This window comes from Pecten maximus, chromosome 6, assembly GCF_902652985.1.
Source record: "Pecten maximus chromosome 6, xPecMax1.1, whole genome shotgun sequence".
Lineage (NCBI taxonomy): Eukaryota > Metazoa > Mollusca > Bivalvia > Pectinida > Pectinidae > Pecten > Pecten maximus.
Window position 1 is genome coordinate 32,228,258 of NC_047020.1, and position 22,316 is coordinate 32,250,573.

Below are 22,316 nucleotides of genomic sequence, written 5' to 3' on the forward strand. Positions count from 1 at the left end.
CTTTTCATAAATGCATCCATGAAATATTTGCTAATATTTGTTAAAATAAATCACGTCTTCGCTCACAAAAACTTTAAGGAATGTTTCAGTTATAACTAAGTAGAGTCAATAACACAATACAATGATACATAATCAAATCAAATACAACAACAAATCAAGACATTAGATATAAAATATTTATTTAGGATGGGCCTCGTCCGAACTGGATGATAATAGGTTTGCCTTTGTAGTTCAGACCATGGACGAGCTGCATGGCAGACATGGCTTTCTCCACACCTACAATGACAAACGAAACTGATTGTTAAATCTACCACTGCACATAACGGTATTGATATAACTTACACACCCGTAATTACCAAGTCAAAATCTACCACTGAACATAAACGTATCGATATAACTTACACACCTGTAATTAACAAGTCAAAATCTACCACTGAACATAAACGTATCGATATAACTTACACACCCGTAATTACCAAGTCAAAATCTACTACTGAACATAAACGTACGATATAACTTACACACCTGTAATTACCAAGTCAAAATCTACCACTGAACATAAACGTATCGATATAACTTACACACCCGTAATTAACAAGTCGAAATCTTCCATTTCATATAAACGTATTGATATAACTTACAAACCTGTAATTAACAAGTCAAAATCTACCATTGCACATAAAGGTATCGATACAACTTACACACCTGTACTTAACAAGCCGCAATGTTCAATAATACACGATGCACAATATATTTCCAGATAGAGTCAGAGTTTGGAAGCGTCTTACCAGGGGACAAAAAGACATCTCTGATAGCAAGTTTGTCCATATTTGTATTTGAGGTTTCATGATTTGGAGTGTGTAATATTTTTAGATAAGTTAACTGAAGTTTTGAATTTGTGGATTCATCATACCGCGACACTCACTGTGTGTTCAGGTAAATCTATACTTAATATGAAAATTGCACGCTCTTGTAAATTTTGTATGTTATTGCGGAAAGGGCTATAAATTAAGTTGCAATGACTTGTGCCCAATCATTTTGTCAACCGTCTTGCAATAAAAGATGTTTAAACTAAACCATCGTACGACAAAATCTTAACAATAGTACCCACAAAAATTACAGTTTATGGTCGCAAAATCAATCTCAATACCTAACAACCATAATGTAGCACTATAGAATCCGTATGTATGGTGTTTCTAGAAAAACATTTTTAATGTTTTAACCAATACCACAATTACTGAAAATGATTATCCAATGATTCCTCTCATTGTACTTACTGGGAAACGTGACGAATGCCTGTCCCTTCATCCGCCCTGTCAACAATCGGAAGAGCAGCTTATCTTCGTCACTGCTCTGGAACCTTATAAAGAGGGCAACTAAGTCCTCCTCGGTCACCTTATTCGACAGGTTTTTAATAAACAGCACCTACGAATATATATCAAACTGTCATATCACTTCGTGTCTTCCATACGGAATAAAATTATATCGTCCAACTGCAATTTCAATTGTTATTGTTGAAAGCAGTAATCGTTTACAATGAATGATGTCCTATATGTATGTGAACCTTCATCGCAATAACGAACAACAAAGTCTGGGGATCATGTTAAATTATAAAAGAATGTCGGATATCGAGTAACATAAATTATCAGAAAGACGAGTATGTATATACCGTAAATGTAGATTATTTCGGTATTTCCTTTTCTTAGCGGTTTTCAAAAGTTAAAAAGAGATTATGATTAAACCGCAATTTTCTCGTATGATTTTATTTTCACAGTACATAGCAGGTTTGTGTACTGAAAATTGAATGTTGTCTACAAGAATGACAATGATAAATCTTAACCGCCCAGAAGGAAATACAGCATTTTATCTGAGAAAACAGGAATCGTTATATTGCAACACGGACATCGGTCAAGCCACATGGTTTATAGAGAAGCCAAATTTTGACACACCGATTTGAAAAAAAAATAAAATTACCGTTTTAGCGAAAAAACGCCAAAATTGTCGACACAAAAATGTCCTAATATACGATATTGATTAAGTTCTTTTACTGTTTTTTGATCGCCATGGACGTTTATATTACAATGTAGAGACAGCTACCAGTATTAGGAACTCTGTCTTTAAATAAAACCATGACAGGCAGTAGACAGATTTGTATTTCTGTAACTCCTGTGAAATATTTTGATTTTATTACTGAGCTAAAGTAGGTTGAAACTCAGTCGCCACACTTACCTTGCTCTTGGTACCAGGAGAATAGTTCTCAAACCTAGGAATCTGTTTGATCTCATCTGGTGTAAGTCGGTTCTTCACGATGTACTCCTCTTCTACCCATTCTATGTGACCATGGCGTTCGTTGTTGACTGAGTTATCTTCATTACTGTCACTGATGGGTGTTGAGGTCGCCATTGTTTCTGGGGGGTGTCTTATTGCACTTGTATTGTCACATAACATGGAACTCTTTTGTGCTTCTGCTGACAAATTATTGACTGCATCCACTGTGATGTCCTTTCCTGCGACATACCTATCGAGCTGTTTTAGTGTATTTTCACAATTATGCCCATGATTCGACACAGAGACACACTCTTCATGTTCATAAAATTCTCTTTCCTTTGGAAAACTACACACATCCAAGTCTTCTTGCAAATCCGAATTATGTCCCTTTTGTCGTCCATGCTCCTTATATCTATCTCTCGTGACGGAAGCTAAGATCTCTGGAAGGTGGTTCATAGGGTCGTCTGGGTGAAGATGGACCTTGTGTCTAGCCTGTGTGGTAAGAGCCGTTGAGAGATTACGTGAAGATGTGTCATCCTTCACAAGTGCTCTTTCCAGGTCCATCTCATGGCGAGTGAGCACCTTCTGATCCGAGAACGTATCCGGTTTGGACAAATTATCGTTCCTTCGTCTAATTTTACCCTCGATGGCCTCAAGCTTATCTCTATAGAATGATGTGTCGGCACCATATCTTCTCTTCCTGTCATTCTGTTAAATCAAAGACGAGTTTTCTCGATATATTTTTGTTAAACACTTGCATATCTAAAGGTCGACAAGTCGACTGAAAGTTAAGAATTTGAAATATCTACACTTAACCCCATAGAGTATGTTAGTGTACTTATTGTTTATTCCACAGGCGTCTGCTTCTGGTTAGTATTTATAGAAGAAAAACGTTAGCTCGTATCATATCAAAGTCCATATAGTATGATTAGGGGCTCATATATCTTTGCTATATATACTATTAAGACCAACACGCCTGTGTTTATTCTCAATTGTAGCAAATTATCCCAGGGAGTACTTCATAATATATTTAACTCTCACATCATCCCGATATGTGATTCAACCTCCCTTTTAAGCATTGTTTCTTGGTACGTGTGTAATTGTTTTTATAAATAACCTGGATTATGGCTAAAATTGTACTAAATTTGCCCAGCTTCAGTAATGACTGATTTCCTACAGCAAGTTCCAGTATCTCTTGATTCTGCATGCTATGTGCCTACATAGTTCAGGAGAATCTACAATGTTGTAATCATTGACCGGCCTCTGAGTTAGTTTTTGTTATTCTCTATGAAATTCTTTCTTAAGAAATCACATAGTAGTATCTCTATTTTTCGTTTCCTTTATATCTTATTAAGAAGCAAAGTTTTCTACCTTAATAATTGTAATGTAATATCGACGTAAAATAAGTTTATCACGAAAGTGGAGTATTTGTTTTCAATATGAAGTCAAAGTCTGAAAGACCCTCATTCTTCCATTAACTTGTGTGTGTAAGTGGACCAAGGACTATATTCCTCCCTGAAAGCACTTACCTGTTTACCTATCAGGTTGTCCGTTTGTAACTTAAGAGTTACCTCCTCCTCCGTCAAACCACACTGCTTTAGCTCCCGTATGTACGCGTCTGTCTCCCCAAGTGTTTGGAATTTGGACAATGACGTCACTCCAGAAAGGTCGTCGGTGGAAGCTTTGAAAGGAGTGCCACCAACAAAATTTCGGCCCTGCGCGATCTGTCTGTGTTGAGAGAGGAAATTTAAAGGTCGTTACAATAAAAGTCACAAAAACAGTAGTAAGGTCGGGAAATGACCAGTGGATATGGACGTAAGGAGAAACATATGACGTTATATTTTCAAATCCACGAGTGTGCTTACATGAAAGAAGAAACAAGCTAAGTTGCTGCAAGAATACAGCATAGTTGAAACTAAATTTCTTAAAATTTGTATTTGTAAACAAAATTGGTAAGTACAATTAAAATCACAAATTTAATCTTTTTGTGTTAATATGCCTTTCTAATATATATAGTTAAGGTCACACAAAGACGTTGTCTAAGGATGATGAAGTCTCGGTTTTATAGTGTCATCACACTGAAATGTCATACCATGGACGCGGCACAGTGACCAGTCATCCTATGATTATAGGATAAAACCTATTATATATTTTCAAAAGAAGATCTGATATACCACGACAAGAAATTGTATGTCCTGCATAAACAGAAAGCCGTTTTACCTGTGACTTAACGCGCATATTGTATTTACCGATACAGGATGATAGCCAATAAAATGGCTACTTCAACAAGCATGCCGGGTATCGATAAAACAATACATGTTCCCTATCGGCCCCTCTAAAAATAGTAACAAAGACCTTGATCTTGACCCAAAAACCCTGAAACTCGAACTCGATATGAAGCTACTCATACTGAAGTGACGTACCAACTCTCACCAGCATACCTTGAGGCATGACTGAGAAGAGAGCGGAAAACTGAGTGGGTGGGCTGACAGACAGAGAGACAGATCAACGGACAGATGGGGAGGAAACCTATAGTCCATACGGTTTTACCGGTAGGGAACTAATAAATGATCAGAAAACACTGCTTCACATTGAGTTACATGTAATTACAAGCGTACATTAAGGACCCAACCGTACCTTAATTAATTTAATCAAAATGTGATAATAAATAGTTTCTGACACAATCACATTAATTTTCATTTGACCAAAATATAAGTATTATTCAAAACAACAATACTATACTTACTGTCTGGTGATACTGGTGCGGAGTTGTTTCTGTAGAAGTTCCTGGAGTCTTTTCTCCCCCTCCGTCTCTATGTCCTCTACAGGGCCGGCGAGATCCCTCCGGGGTCCGGAGCACGGCCCACGCCCGCCTCCTTCTCCCATACGGGTAACCTCGTTGCTCTGGAAACGTTTAGGGTTACCACTGAAAGGCATAATTATGAATAATTATGAATACAATTAGTTTTTCTTCATGAAATTAATTTAATGGCATATACATATCCAAGCCTGAGACACGGTCTGTATAAACCAGTGCATGTTGGATTAGTGTTTGTTAGTGCATGTGTATGTATCTCGTAATAGAGTGAGCATTGTCTCCAACGTGTATTGATCAGGCATTCTTCAAGGTAAAAGCTGAAAGGATTAAACTATACACAGTAAGCGTTTTGTTTTCTATTTTTCAACGTACGTTTTGATGTCATAAGAACCATAGCAGGAACAGGTGAAAGTTGGAAACATCGAGAAAAGTTTAATAATTCTCATAAAATGAAACCCGTTCTCAGATTATGTTTATCGCATAACCAACGGTTGTTTCGTGAAATTCGTGAAATCAACATGTTCTCATATTCATATAAAATCTCAAAAGGTTGATATTTTGACGCCATTCATCTAGTGACATCATAATGGAAGTGAATCCATTTAATTGTCAAATCATAATGAAAATAATTTGAATCCACAGTCAATCAAAGATTCTATTGATATTATGAAACGTGTTAATATTAAAATTTACGAATTGTATCGGTTGTTGGCATTGATAACATGGGAGTTGTTCGATAAAATGTGCGACATAAATTTGATTCCCTGTACATCATTCTTCAAATTCGTGATGTCAAAAACTTATAATCCTACACTTACGTCACAAGAGAAAGGAGGGTGAGTTAAACATAAAATTGTGACATTTTCTTTCTCTCTTTCAGAGACCTATACACTAAAGTATATAGGTCTCTGTCTCTTTTAAATTTTAAGTATGGTGTAATTCTGCTGCTGATGACCCTCGAGCCCAAATCTACGATTTGGTCAAAGGGAAGTAACTCTGATTGATTAAAAATATGTCATAAGATATAATCGTTTTGTTGACTTTATGTCTGCTAAAACAGTATCAAAATTAATCAAAAATTAAAATAATATTTTATATGAAGAACAATACTAGACAGGTTATTGAAATCAATAAGTCAATATATATATATATAAGACATTTTTATCCGGGTCGCAATCCGGATTTATCCGCCTGCACGTTTTAGAAGGCACTAGGTTTAGCCTTGACCTTTCCTTGGAAGCCATAGCTGTCGATTTGACGAAACCGGCACTGAAATAACTTCTATAATGTCGGCTGCGTGGAGAGCGGCTGGGTTAAGGTACAATACAGATAACACTATATTATTTTATGAGTAATATGAAAAATTATATAAGTAATGTCTTTATAGAATGTGTCGTTTCTCTAGTTTGTAGCGGCCCGTTTGTAGGATCTCCAAGGTCAAACAAATGCCGGTTGGAAAACGTGTTTTTCCCTTTTTGTCATTATATTTTATATGTTGTCAGTGTGAAGCTTTATAATGCTGTATAGAACCTTAAAGGAGAAAAAACGTTGACGTGTTAATTCAATGATCTTTCGAGTGCGAATGAGCATGCTGCCGGAATTGAACAGAAAATGTTGCCAAAATTCGGCCCCAAAATTCAATATTAGTGTAGAAAGTAAGAAATTTTTATTTGGCCTAACACTAATAGACAAGAATATGATATATATCAAATATCACGATAAATCAATAACTGACTAGAGAATATCTTTTCAAACTTGCCACATGATATGATCCTAATAGAGTTCAGAACAATAATATTAAGAATGGTTTCTCTTTAAAGCTACATCCAGTATTCTGGAATATGTGCCAAGGCTGTAAGGAGTGCTCTGAAGCCAGAGGTTCAGCAGCAAATGGCAAAGAGAGGAGAATCAATCCTGAAAGTGACAAAATGGGAAGGAGGAAAGCCTATCAGTATGTATCACTATATCTCTAGGGATTTCTACACTGTACATGTAAAAGCTTATATAATTAATTTCTAATAATAATTTTAAATTCTAGATAATTACAATCATTTAAACCAATGATTTAGGGAAATGCTGGGCCAACATAATTGCCTATTTCAGTAACCGAAAAAGAAAAAAAACTAAGAACATGATATCGGATTAAACTGACACTTTGTTGAAACATTGAAAAAAATATGCTGAATGATATTTAAACCAACTTTGCAGTGATGGGAAGAGGGTTTTTCTGCTGGAAGCAAGAAAATTGTTAATAAAAATTAAACACAACTTTTTTTTTTCTCGTAAAATTGGCATTTAATTGTCATTGAGGAGGAACACCTATTTCTAAATAGGACAATCAAAAACATGAAAAAATATATATTAAGAGTCATCACCAGTACAATACTGTTGCCTTCCCATTTCATTATTATTTTTTTTTAATTTTTTTTTTTACATTTTTTTCTCTCTAGAAATACAATTTTTTGTTAGAAAGCAAATGTTTCTCATCAAACTTGTACACTGGATCATCAAAGATTCAAAGCTTTATTTAATTATTTCAGATGGCAATGGCAATAGTTTTTATAACTCTTGATGTCGCCAGCCACAGAACATGGTGGGTCAACAGTTGTGATCCCGACCAGTTTACGTGCATTGCAGTGATCCTGCTATATATTTGTTCAATGCATGTTTAAAGAATGAAATTAGAAGGAAAAAAGTTTATCGAAATCATGTGATTTGTCTGCCTTTGAGACAAACTTATTTCTAGAAATACTGACAGTTTTGACATTGACTTCAAAATGATTTCCTGTGCAGATTTAAACAAGTACTGAATTGCTGCATGTCGCTATTCCTGCATGTCAACTGCTAAATACAGCTGCCAAGCAATTTTTGTGATTACCCCAAATTACTTTTCATTACTTTAAGGAAAGCATTTTAAAATCAAGATGCTAATAGTAATCATATGTAATTTCATACTAGTAATACAAGTCCAGTTACAGTAAACAAAAATTAAAAAATCCTATTGTCTTACCAAATCTTTTTGCATGATACTTTGTACGCAGAAATACTTATATGAAACTATTCATGCTCAAAATGTATGCATGAGTATACATATCAGGTACACATGTACAGGGACTGGTAAAAGCACTTGTCCCCTTCATCCCAACATTACAAGCAGATTTTGCTGCTGGACTTTCTTTCCTTGTCAACTATAGTTAATTATAAACTAGTCCATCAGACAAGGAGATTTTTTTCGTGCTATTCCATGTCCTTTTTATATTATTTTTTTTTATGGCAGGCCAACCTAAGGAAAAACAAAGACAGTTGTCTTGAGATGTTCAATTCAGATGTAAACAAATATTTTCTTAAGTCTGTGTTATGTTCTGGAATCATGTTTAGGGTATGATGTCTTGTTTTTGTGCTTCTCCTTGCTGATGCATTCTGTTTTAGAAGTGTGACTATAGTCTATGAATGCAGGGGGCTGTTTTTCAATATTGTGAAACATAAAAAAAACTAATATTAAACGAAAAATTGTTGATATACATTTGTAGAACAATTTTTATAGGTCTGGTACATGTATTTCCTCTGAGATGCGTCTTTCAATATGGGTAATTTAATATTAATGCATTTGAATACATCTTCAATTACCATCATAGGTAAATTTTAATCCCGAAAAGAACAATATTTAAAAATGAATTTTGTTTCAAATCATTTTAAAATCTATGATATTCTTTCATGTTTGGAGTGTTTGTTACTTAGCATCAGGTATGTAATAACTATACATGTAGTCTGTTTCATGTACTGTATACATGTACTTTTAATATTGAATGTTATTTTCTTTGCAGAGGTTGCTGACAAAGTGAGCTAACATTGACTGATGGATTACGTTACTTAGTGTGTGTATTTGCTGGTGTTAGGTGCGTGATGATCCGAAGAAGATTTTTGACTTTACCAGGACCACTAAACATTTCACCATTGAGAAGACATAAAAATAAACCAGTTAATACAGAATTTGGATGTTAAATTAGATTTCAAATTTACAGTAGTCAGCTATTTGTAAATAAATGGTGGAAAAGATTATTTTGCTTTATTTTCTTTGATTTAAAAAATTGCATTTAATGATTTAACCTTACCTGTAGACAATTATTGAAACTTATTGCAGGAAAACCACATTCTGTAAACATAAACAAGAGGTCTGATAGGCCTGCATTGCTCACCTATTATAACTACAATGGAACTTCGTTAACTCGAAGTCGACGGGACCACGAAAAAACTTCGAGTTATCCGAGTGTTCGAATTAAGCGAGTTATCATTTTTGGTCAATATTTGTCAACATTATATAATCATTATAACTTCGCTCTGTTTCGCTCATCAGTTTAGTGTGAAGACTGGTCAATACATGTAAATATATATGTAATGTTTCGTTATGTTACTTGTAATTTGGTGTAGTTTTGCCGATATACAGTCACGATAAAGTTTCTTTCACTTAGTCACTTCAAGAACGATCTGATGTCCAAGTCATGTTTGCAAAAGGTAAACGATAAAACGGAATTCAACAAAATAACAAGTTATTCATGTCAAATCAAATACCCGGTTACTGTTTGAGTTTAACACAGATTGCATGCAAAACGTAACAGAACCATTACCTTTAATTGGACATAAAAAAATACTATTTGATCGGCCTATTGATAACCACGCCATTTCCATGTGTATTAGCACCGGAAGTTAGGCTGCGCATGTGCGTATAAAATGTTACTGTAACTGAGCTGGCGTTTTATCCGATTTAATAGACAGCACTGACCGTTACAGTTGTACTCTGAACAGCTTGGCAGTAATTACGCTATAGTTTCAGCAGTTTAAAGATTTAATAGGCGCTGGTGACTGTTTCATTTCTACACCTGTAAAAACATCAGCCGGGTAGATCTACCGGTGTGTCAGAGATTAGTTCTGCTTGAGCGAACAGGTAGATGAGTTGTTGACGATCGTGTGTACTAATATCAGCGACCGCCTTAGGAAATTACCTGATGTTAGTAAAGCAGTACCTTTTATCACCAAGACATGTTGTTATAAAATTCAACCGACAATTTCTTTTATGAATTTATGAAACACTTATAATAGCATGTAGGTTAGTAGTGCCAATATGTTCAGTATTACAAACGGAATTTAGCTCTTAAAAAATGTCGGTGTTTACCACCGATCGACGAAATTATACTTCGAGTTATTCGATCATTTCAAATAGGATTTTTATTGTTGGGACCAAATTTTCACTTCGTATTATCCGAGTTCTTCGAGTTTTCCGAGTTCGAGTTTTCCGAGTTTTCTTTACTAAGATAAAGAGAGAATTCGGCCGGGACCGACGAGGTACTTCGAGTTAAGCGGGGTATTCGAGTTATCCGAGTTCGAGTTAACGAAGTTCCACTGTACTTTTCTTCTGATTTTTTTGTTAAACAAAAATTGTTTCAAGTATTTTAAAAGATTACCCTTGTGACCTTGGATGTGGGTCAAGGTAATTACTTTCCCAAACTTTGCCAGTTGTGTTCAATGGAACCTACCAGCAACATACAGTAATCAGAAGAAGTTGTTTGAATGATTTAAGAAGTTTGACCCTTGTGACCTTGAATATGTGTCAAGGTAATTTATTTTTACAAACTCTGTCAGGTGTCTTACTTCTATAGAAATTGAAAAAAATATTTACTTCTGTAGATGAACCACAATACACCAGTGTTTTCACAAAGCTGTGTACATCTGGTTCAAGCATAAAAAATAGCTTAATCCTGCAATCAATGCATACTAGCCTGCATAAGGACTGCCCATCAAATATATACCAGGTACATGGATCATCTATATAGGGACCACCAGTCATATGTATCTCTATATAAGGGCCACTAGTCATATGTATCTCTGTATAGGAACCACCAGACATGTGCCTCTATCGGGTCACCAGTCATTTGAACCTGAGTACCTCTGTATAGGGACCACCAGACATGCGCCTCTATCTGGCCACCAGACATTTGAACCTCTGTATAGGGACCACCAGACGTGCGCCTCTATCTGGCCACCAGACATTTGTACCTCTGTATAGGGACCACCAGACATGCACCTCTATTGGGCCATCAGACATTTGTACATCTGTATAGGGACCACCAGGCATGCGCATCTATCTGACCACCAGACATTTGTACCTCTGTATAGGGACCACCAGACATCATGCACCTCTATCTGGCCACCAGACATTTGTACCTCTGTATAGGGACCACCAGACATCATGCACCTCTATTTGACCACCAGACATTTGTACCTCTATATGGACCACCAGACATGTACCTTTATTTGGGGACCATCAGACATGTGCATGTACCTCTATGGGGACCACCAGATATGCTCCTCTATGTGGACCACCAGACATGCTCCTCTATGGGGACCGCCAGACATGTACATGTACCATTATATAGGGAGCACTAGATACATGTTCCTCTCTAAAGGGACCACCAAACCTACTTATATATAGGAACCACCAGACATGTACCTCCATACAGGGACCACCACACATGTACATTTACCATTATTGAGGGACCACCAAATATATAATAAGTACCTCTATCAGGACCATCAGATATATGCACCTCTATGTAGGGACCATCTAACATACATGTAGAGGGACAATCTAATTAAAATCAGTTGCACATTTGCACTATGCTACTGTTCATACGGAGAGTAGCGTAGTGCAAATGTACATCTGATTTTAATTAGATCGGTAAAGGGATCACCAGACACATACATGCACCTCTATATGAAACCACCAGGTATATGTTCCTCTATAAAGGGACCACCAAACATACTTGACATACTTCTATATAAATAGGAACCACCAAACATAAACCTCTATAAAGGAGCCAACAAACATGTACCTTTGTAAAGGGGCCACCAGAAATGTACATTATGTAAGTAGAGACCACCAGACATACCTCTATATAGGGACCACTAGACATGTACCATGATATAGGGATCACCAGACATACATGTACATGTATGGACCATGAGGCATTTGCACCTTTTCAAAAGAACCACCAGACCACTGTATTGTAACAGAGCGCATGATTAATTAAATTTTAATCACTGCCTCTGCTAGGGATCAAATCCGGGACCTCCGGCTTACTAGTCTTACGCTCAATAGATCAAGCTAAAAAGAAGATATCTCTAGCCGAATGGTATATTGCGGCTAGTATTTACCAGGGTTACAGTATAAAAATATAAATAAGGATCATCAGACGTGTACCACTATATAGGGACCACCAGAAATGTGACCACAATATCGGGACCACCAGACATGTACCTCTATATAGGGACCGACAGACTTGTATAATTTTATATAGAGACCATCAGATGTGTCTATCTACAAAGATTTATACAGGTGCACCACATGTGTACCTCTATATCAGGACCACCAGACATGTGAACCTCTATATCAGGACCACCAGACATGTGAACCTCTATATCAGGACCACCAAACATGTGAACCTCTAGGGACCACCAGACTTGTGTATATATCTAGATACGATGTATGTGGTAACTCTATATACGGACCACTAGACATGTGTACCTCTTTATAGGGACCACTAGATATGTGTACCTCTTTATAGGGACCACTAGATATGTGTATCTCTATAGTGACCAGCAGACATGTGTACCTCTTTATAGGGTCCATCAGACATGTGTATCCAATGATATTGTATCCAATGGCCACCAGACATGCATCTCTATATTGGAATCACCAGACATGTATCTACATATATATAATGAGCACATTAAATATACCTCTATTGGGACCATCACACGTGTACCTCTATATAGGGACCATCACACATGAGTTCCTCTATATAGGGACCATCACACATGAGTTCCTCTATATAGGGACCATCACATGTGAACCTCTTTATAGTGACCATCACACATGTGTACCTCTATATAGGGACCATCACACATGAGTTCCTCTATATAGGGACCACTTGACATTAATCTGAATGTTCCATAGTCGATCAATATCAGATTTTTAAGACTGATAAAATGTCAGAAACCTATGTATCTTTGGTCCACCAGTCACATCAATTGATCAACCTCATATATACAATGTAGCTGAATTTGATAACGATTTCGCAGACAGGTCAGAGCATAGTGCTTGCTATGTATAAATATTCATTCTAACCTCTTATGTACACATATAGACACCGCCAGTCACATTGTAGGACTACCAAACATGTATCGATCTATCTAGTACAGGGATCACCTGATCTAGAATTCAATCAATCAGAGTGATGGCCACATAATTTAAGGTGGACATCCGAGGTGTGTCCGTTTAATTTCTTGAGAAGCTGAGGAACAGGTCAATCTTAATGGTTGTGTCCTTGGGCAAGACACTTTACCTTTTTATAATTGCTCTGGATAGCATGGAACACGCCTCTCATATGTTGTTCAGAGAGGTAGTCATCAACTATACTACAAGGAGACCCTGTCTCAAAATGGACTCTGGCTGTTTACAGGGCAATAACCCCAAGAAACAAACAAACAGGGACCACCAGACAGTACCTCTGTATAGGAACCATGATCAGATGTAATACTGAAAGGGACCACTTGATACCTCTAGTCTATATATAGGGACCAACAGAAGTGTGTAGCGAGACTGCCAGGACTCCGGGTCAATCATCGGTGACCAGGTAGCTCAATTGGTAGAGCATCCCGCTAGTGTTCAAAGGTCCCGGGTTCGAACCCTTGTCTGGCCGCTACATGTTCTCCTCTCATGTTACATGTATATCTACATTCATACATGTATGGACCAGATATTCTACCATATTATCAACGTAAAATATTTTAATAATTATTTGATGGTACAAGCAAAGTTTGTTTATTGTGCGTCTGATCATAATCAGTTGCTTCAGTTACCTAACGATACACATCTGCGACTTACCACGGGACACCTGTCCTTCTGTAAGAATCCATGTTGACATTAGAAACTTCTGAACTTATATTTTGGTCAAATTCCGGATTTCGCCTGTGGTTTTCTTATTTACAGAACTACACTCGCAAAACGCTTATCCTGCTTCAGTTTGACTATTAAGCGTCTCAGAGACCTAGGAAAGAACAACAACTTCCGGGGACGGCGACATACAGCCATGGAGTGCACACTAACAGCTATAGCTTGCGTTCTTCTGCTAATTTTGGTTGTTGCGTTGATCCTGGTAAGAGATTGAGTATTCATATCAGTTATTACTGGTAGAAATGTTATATGTCGGACTACATTTAAGTGACTGGACAATGCATAACTCAAATACGAACCGTAGACTCGACTGATGCAACCGGCTTCCACTCCAGATGTTTTTGAAAATATTTTCCTTGGCACACAATGAAATGTACTACAGCCCTTTCATCCCAAATGATAAATAAAAAGATAGACACCAGGCTTAATTGACAGGTTAACGATACCGGTCTTTAACTTCTGCCAAACAAACATATTTAGTCACAAGACAAGAATGATCGCCATAACGGCCTCTGAGAAGTGGAAATTCCCACTAATTAACTTTAGTTATACATTTTACTGTCCAGACACAATAACATCTCTTATTTTGGTATGAACTAAAATTTGAAGCCCATTGCTTCCAGCCCCCATGATTTCCCTTGCTGTCATCGCTGGCACTTATCTCGGGTATATAAACCATATATTGCATTGGCAGACAAGACATGATAAAAAGTATATATATGTACATTTGTATTACCTGTGATGCAGTATGTATATAGGTAAGGATTTCACAGATATCATGCTGTGTAGTAAGAATACTACCAGAATAGTACAGCATAGTTTAATCAAGGTGACATAGAAAGTAGACTCCATGGTTGCATCGTGATCGGATTGTAGATACAGGTACAAAGCTTTTAATATAAAATTTTGCTAGTGACACTATTGTTAACTTAAAAATAAGTTTATATGCTTAAACATTACACCCAGATTACTAAATACTATAATATAGACATCAAAAATGTGTGCAATGTTTACAGGAAATGATTGGATGTCCATGACTGAAATACTAGTGATTTTAAGTATATAAGTGAATTAAATCATGAAATTATTTAGAGGATACACACTACATGTATCTTATCAGTCAATATTACCTATATTTTTTTCTACTTTTTAGGTGATGGTTGTTATTTATAAATCAAGTGAGGCATATCCAGACCTTGGCAGATTTGAGAGTGAAGAATACTTTCTGGATCCAAAAAAGAAAGAGAAAATAAAGTTTCCAAGTATCCATGATCCACCAAGTGTTGACCTAACAGTTGTGGTCCCAGCCTACAATGAAGAGGAAAGATGTATGTACATATATATGCTGGCATTAGGACATGCAGTAGACCCTTGAGAGTATATGTTTTTGACTCCCCAAAATCAGATTTTACTCTTGGGATTTCAGGATCGTGTCTATTTGACATTTGTTTTGACCCTTCAGATTTCTGATCATGAGCAATAGCGATTTGACATTTGATATTTCTAAAAATTAGAGTCAACTAGATGCACTGGACATTATTTGTTATATATGATTTTGGCACATGATTGTAAGTCAACATTCGTGATTGGCTAGGACCGATGATGTCGCATATAAGACTGATTTGTTAAAGATCAATGACAGTATATACGTAGCATATAAAAGAGTGCTGTTTATAAATTGTATACTATCCTAAATTTCTTCTGGGTCAATTGAACAAGTACTGAAGAATTTTCTGTCATTAACTGTATATCAGGTACATGTATAATTTTACGAATTGTTAATTACATGTACATAGCTATATAGATGTATCATGGTAGATCCGGGATCCATTCCAAAATATTGAAAAGAGACAGCTGAAGGACTTAGCCTTGATTTTCTGGAAATGTCTGTGCTAATTAGAGATTTTACCTGAACAAAGGATTTTTGAAGATATAAACTTGCATTCGAAAGCATAATTTTTCTTTTATCTTAATTAAAATGGTTTGATTTAAATACCGATGCTCTGGGGGAAAAATATTAACATAAAAAAATGAAAGTTATACAATTTAGAATAAAGGTCAAAGGTATATAGTCTGACCAAAGGTCCCTATCAATGATTTGTTTTAAAAAAAACACATCTTGACTTACTACAGTAACGTATAATAGCAAATTAGTATGGTTTGAAAATGTTTTATTGATGGAGCTTGTTTTCTTGTAGTACCTGCCATGATGAATGAAGCAATAGATTATTTAGAAGAAAGACAGGTAGGATACCTTTGTCACAGTTGATAATTGAACAAAATCAATTGTGGGACACTGATTACTTAATTGTTTCCAAGATCTCTGCAATAGTATTGAAATAATAACTGTCCACAGTCACTTTCACACAATCAAAATTATGCGGAAAATTATATATTTTTCCTGGATGGACATGTGCTTGATAAATTTAACCTATGCTCAGTTGTAATAACAATATTTTACAGTATATATTGTCTACTGACAACCATGATATTTTCCTCTAGAAAATGACACCATCCTTCAGCTATGAAATTCTGGTAGTGGATGATGGCAGTAAAGACAAGACCACGGTGGTATGTATTTTCATATTGGTACCGTATTTATCTGGCAACAAGCCCATACCCAACAATAAACCCACCTACCCATGTGTATTACACAATGTTGATATCTTATCCACAATGGAAAAATGAAATAAAGAATTATATCCGAAAAATATATTGTGAAAAGGATCATTTTCTATAAAAACTATTATTTTTCTTGTTCATCAATCTTCTGTATGAGTAAAATGGATACATGTATATATTAAAGTAAAAAAAGCTTACAAATACAATTCAATTGTTCTGCAATAAGTCCACTTTTCACTTTGAGTTAAAACTATTTGTTGGGCCCATGGGCTTGTTATATGATAAATATAGTAATGAAATGATTTATATATTTCTTGCATGCATAGTCTTTTAGATTATAACTGTTGAAAAGAATACACTTTGTATATCCTACTTTAATCAGAAAAAAATATGCTATTATAATGGATTAAAGTGATGGAGTATTTTGCTATAAACTGTCTTTGAAAACATGTGAATCAGATGTGTTTAAGTCTTAGGTGAATTATCTAATATCAGATACAATACTGAAGCTTTGTTAATTTTATTGAAATTTATCTATGTCCTGCTGGTTGAAGGGCAATAAGTTCATTGAAAGTCACAATGGTCAAATTTGTTGTTAGTCTTCATAGAATAATTTTTCTGGAACCAAAACTGAGCTTTGAATAGATTTCATCAACTTGAAGCTACCAATAAATGTAAATGTTTGAATACAAATTTTATTGCGAAAATAATTTATTTTGATATAAAATATGATCACACAGTTGATTCTTCCTTGTTAATTTTAGCTGTTAGACTTATAGAATATTAAATTTGTCTGACTGATTCAGTAATAAAAAATATTTAATCCATTTCAGACAGGACATTTATACTCCAGTAAATATGGCGTAGATAAGGTTCGAGTGCTGTCTTTGGAGAAGAACCGAGGCAAAGGAGGAGCTGTTCGTCTTGTATGTGGATGTCAAACTTGGTTATGTTAATATTTGGGTCAGAATGTAAAGCTTACAAGTTATAATGGTTGAGGAAAATTTCTTTTGTGAGAATCGTGAAATGTATTATCATTAAGTGTCGGTTTAAATTAGAAATCTGCTTGTTCATGTAATAAAACTGCTTGTTTGTTGAAAATTTTGTTTGACTGTAATTAAAAATGCCTGTTCATTAAAAAAAAGGTCTGTTAGAATTTTGTTTCTATTAAGTTAGGTGTCTAGAAAAAAAAGAACGTGTGATTTAGTTGTTGATTATTGCTTGTTTACTGGTTTTGTTTATTCAGAGAGAAAAACAATACTGTATGCTCTTTGTGTTTACTCTAATTATATTAGACCCTATGCATGTCCACTTTTGCCAACAAAGGTGACACATTTCTCTCTCTCATCATTGTTATACAATTTAAAAAAGAAAAAATCATTTAAGTAGTATTTCAACACCAGAAAAAGGAGCTCAATTTTTCATAAAAAATTATAATATGTGTGAAAATCTAATATCCCAGTTTGAAAAAGATGTTTAATTCTGCAATGCACTGAACATGTTCATCAATGTATCCACAGGGGATGTTTGTGGCAAGAGGAAAACTGCTGTTATTTGCTGATGCTGATGGTGCCAGTCAGTTTAAAGATTACAGAAAACTAGAAACAGAAATGTTAAAGATAAATAAGAACTCTAACAACCTAGCAGTCGTCTGTGGCTCTCGAGCTCACTTGGAAAAGGATGCCATTGCAGAGGTAACTTTATAGAATCTTTAAAACTGGTTTTAATTTAAAAATGAAGAATTCATTTCTTTTACTACTTTTAAATGTTTTTCTCAAATTAAAAAAACAACATATTGCACTTCCTGTGTAATGAATTAGAAGATGATCACAAAGTTTTATTTCTTGCATAAATACCTCATATTCAAGTATTGTAGATGTTTTTTTTTTTTCACTTTTTGCTTTTAATAGCCAGTTTCTGATACCATATTGGTAATTTTATTTATGTCTAGTAAAAACACTGAGACAACCATTTGCTTCTTATCCCTTTTATTTCACACTAAACAGGACATTTATGTCAGAATATCCAAGAAATAGCAGAACAGAGAGTGGAAACCTCTGTAGTATACTCAAGCTCCTTTTAACTTTATTTAAGAGTTATCTCCCCTTTGACCATTCCATGATCGAAGAGTACCATGTTTGATGAATCTTGTGTTAATAATGAGGCCAGAGAAATTAAGATAAGTTTGTACTGTTGCAAAGCTGTATTTTAAAGATGCAACATACAAAATAACAAATGTATATGTAGAAGCATGATAATGTTTCGGATGTGTTAATTGCAGCTGAAGACCAAAATTTTTATAGGTTTTATCAGGTGTTGATCTTCAGATTAAAAAAAATGATCTCAGTATTAATCAATATGTTTTGATTGATGTTACAGCGGTCAATGTTCCGGACTTTCCTGATGAAGGCATTCCATTTTCTGGTCTGGTTCCTGTGTGTGCGTGGAATCCGAGACACACAGTGTGGCTTTAAACTCCTAACCAGGGATGCAGCTATTGTCTTGTTTTCTAATTTACATGTTGAGAGATGGTAAGTAGAATAATGATGGAAACTTGAAATTCGCTCAAACTGTCTAGCTTAAATAAGCATAACTCTTTTTTTTTACAATATCCAGGGCATCCAGTTGACCTTTGACTTTTAGCAATTTCAGAAGTCAAATCACTATTTCTGAGAAATCTGAAGGGTCAAAACATATGTCAAATAGACAAGTCCCTCAAAACCAAGAGTCATATCTCAATTTGGGGAGTCAAAAACATACTCTCAAGGGTCTACTGGATGCCCTGAATATTAAATCCATTGTACTGATATTTATTCACTGTTTAACAAATCCATGAGCATTTTTCACATTCAACATAAATATAAAAGAAGGCTAAACAGGTTTTAATACAATACAGGTCGTATGAGAATTTTCATTTTTACTAAAATCGTAAAATATTTACAGGGCATTTGATGTAGAAATGCTGTACCTGGCCCAGTGCTTCAACATGAGAATAGCCGAGGTAGCTATTACATGGCAGGAGATAGAAGGTAAGTGATCATGTCTGTGTATGATGAACCAGTAACCGTAGAAGTAAATATCGACTGGGAACATAGGCTTATATGGATGTGGGGTATGAGTAACTGAACTTGCTGGATTCCATATCCTCACATACAAAATACCACATTTTGTAATTCTATTGTGAAACATGAAACAACATGCACAATTGGGATTTTGGCCTTAATTTGGACAAACATTTTTAAAAGGGAAAAACAATAGGGGGATGGATGGTATATAAAGTTTGTTTGATTTTATTTAAACCTATAACTTACTAAACAATATGATTTTCTTTTGAACTACAGGATCCAAGATGGTTCCATTCTGGAGTTGGCTACAAATGGGCAAAGATCTGTTGTTGATACGTCTACGGTACATCATAGGGGCGTGGAAAATTAATACCAAAGTGAAAAAAGAATAGGCTGTGATAGTGGTGTGCTTGTGTGAGAAATAAAGAGAGATGGACAGAATGAGAGAGTGATAGACAGAATGAGAGAGTGATAGACAGAATGAGAGAGTGATAGACAGGCAAAGCAATATCTGACATGAGAGGGAGGTGGGAGATTGTTATATAATGAATGTCCTGTATGCATAAAGAAAATTAAAATCAGATTCTACAAATGTATCATATATACCTACGACTGTTCCTCTGGGATACTCACACATAAGAATCTGAGATACAACGTACTGTAAGGTTTGTAATTTTGCAACATTTTAGTTTTTTGCCATTTTCAAGGATAGAATGAAATTTTGAAACTAGACTATACATTGAAAATTCATTTAATGATCTATCGGTATAAAAACCTACTTTTAAGATAGATGTAACAAGAATTATAAAAAAAAACAGCAGAAAGTGCCAGAAATGTGAACGTCTTGGGATAGCATTTATACAGCTATGCAGGCAACCATGCCATATTGTATTAGAGTCCTACCAGGTATTAAATGTTTGCCTCCAAAGCTGTGTCATTCAAATCAACTGTATTTGCCATATCAAGACAGTCCAGTGGTTATGTATTCTTTAAAATAACTTTATTTTGGGTTTCTATATAGATAGCTACCATGTTTTAGTCTATCTATGGCAGGTATTAATGTCTTGAATCACTTTTCTTTATTTTCATGTATGTCTTTAATTATAAAATGATCCAATGTTTGGTTGTGGAATAGCTACAATGTTGACAATCAAATTGTATATGTTTAATAACATAACACTTTAACTGGATAAGCTATTTGTATCCCAATAAATGGTAATATTTATCAATTTAATTATGAAGATACATGTATGGTATATATATAGGGGTTTAATGATAATTTGACTATTTGCTTAAATCATTATTGATTCTGATAAAATTACCATATATTTCCTCACTCTCAACCATGTTTTAGCTCACTTTGTTAAAACAATATTTTTGCAAACCCTGGGACAGAGTTGGTCCAATGTGACAATAAATATACATTTAGGAGATCAATTTCCCAATTGAATTTGCCGTGAATCTTTTAATGAACTAGCAAATCAAATCTTATATTGATAGCATTTTGATAGGTGAGAATATTTGCCTTGATTACTGAAATATTTAAATGAGCAAATTACAGACTCTATAAGCCTCTAATATATTTCTTATTTATTTGATATGGGGCTTATTGACAAATACTACAGTTTACATTTTATAGGGATACATTGTATTTATTATGGGAAAAACAAATCTTATACTTTCTTTTGGTGTATTGGGTACACTGTAAAGGTTGAGGTTTTTTGCAGCTCTGTTATTCTGGTTTTGATAAAAAATAAAATAGAAGCAAAATGGTATAATAATAATAAAAATAAAATAAAAAATTTACATTTTCTGTATTTTATTCTCAATGATCTATTTTTCAATATCTTATTCTATTCTTGAAGCTAAAAATGAAACCCAGCAAAAAACAATCTTTACAGAAAACTATAAATATCTTCATTGTGTGTTTCACTTCTGACTTTCTCATTGTGATGATTTTTTTAGTGATCCGCTGACTAATGACAACAATAGCCATTATAAAATATCAGCATCTTTGTTCTGTTACTAGTAAATACATTGTAGATACAAATAGTATTTATCTTTTCATAATATTTGTTTACTTTGAAATTTTTATATTAATTTTCTTCTGCACCGCTGATGTGAATTAATTTCATTGCTGAAATTTACTAGTTTTGGCAGTGCTGTGTATTTAATGCATTTCTATGTTTAGTTGTCATAAAACCAAATGGCAGTGACTGGAGTAATGATTATTGTACCTTATTTACAGATGTGGTCTTTGTTTACTTCATATTAATTTAAAAGACTTTAAAATCATACCAATAAAGTAGTTTTTTAAGAAAACAAATTGTGCACTGTATTTATTTTATATGATTTGCATGGAAAACATTATTTGTAAAGTCTGTAACATTCACTCTCAGTGAGTGTAGATAGATTTACTGTAGTGTAGTTAATGGCTGTAGTTTCCAGGGGAACAGACACTCTGTAGAGTAATTATATCAAAATGTATATAATGTGAATCTAGATAGGAGTATGATTGACTGGGGAAAACAAT

At 34.9% G+C, this 22,316-nt stretch overlaps 2 protein-coding genes and 1 long non-coding RNA gene across 3 annotated transcripts; 2 read left to right on the forward strand and 1 right to left on the reverse strand.

Moving 5' to 3' along the window:
• Positions 1–158: 158 nt before the first annotated feature.
• Positions 159–14,146, reverse strand: LOC117329542 (RNA-binding protein 41-like). Its single transcript, XM_033887535.1, has 6 exons — positions 14,028–14,146; positions 5,015–5,194; positions 3,798–3,996; positions 2,230–2,976; positions 1,278–1,425; positions 159–276 (listed from the first exon to the last, which is right to left on the reverse strand). Exons 1-6 carry the CDS (start codon positions 14,057–14,059, stop codon positions 182–184), a joined length of 1,401 nt encoding a protein of 466 aa, XP_033743426.1. The 5' UTR covers positions 14,060–14,146; the 3' UTR covers positions 159–181.
• On the forward strand, positions 6,309–9,143 carry LOC117329544. Its single transcript, XR_004533230.1, has 4 exons — positions 6,309–6,404; positions 6,907–7,037; positions 7,627–7,679; positions 8,911–9,143. It is a non-coding gene; the product is annotated as an uncharacterized LOC117329544 (long non-coding RNA).
• A 30-nt stretch (positions 14,147–14,176) lies between the features above and the next one.
• Positions 14,177–22,103, forward strand: LOC117329543 (dolichyl-phosphate beta-glucosyltransferase-like). The gene is made up of 9 exons (XM_033887537.1): positions 14,177–14,298; positions 15,250–15,424; positions 16,295–16,341; positions 16,599–16,667; positions 17,552–17,644; positions 18,239–18,412; positions 19,098–19,249; positions 19,662–19,747; positions 20,060–22,103. Exons 1-9 carry the CDS (start codon positions 14,233–14,235, stop codon positions 20,173–20,175), a joined length of 978 nt encoding a protein of 325 aa, XP_033743428.1. The 5' UTR covers positions 14,177–14,232; the 3' UTR covers positions 20,176–22,103.
• Positions 22,104–22,316: the final 213 nt, after the last annotated feature.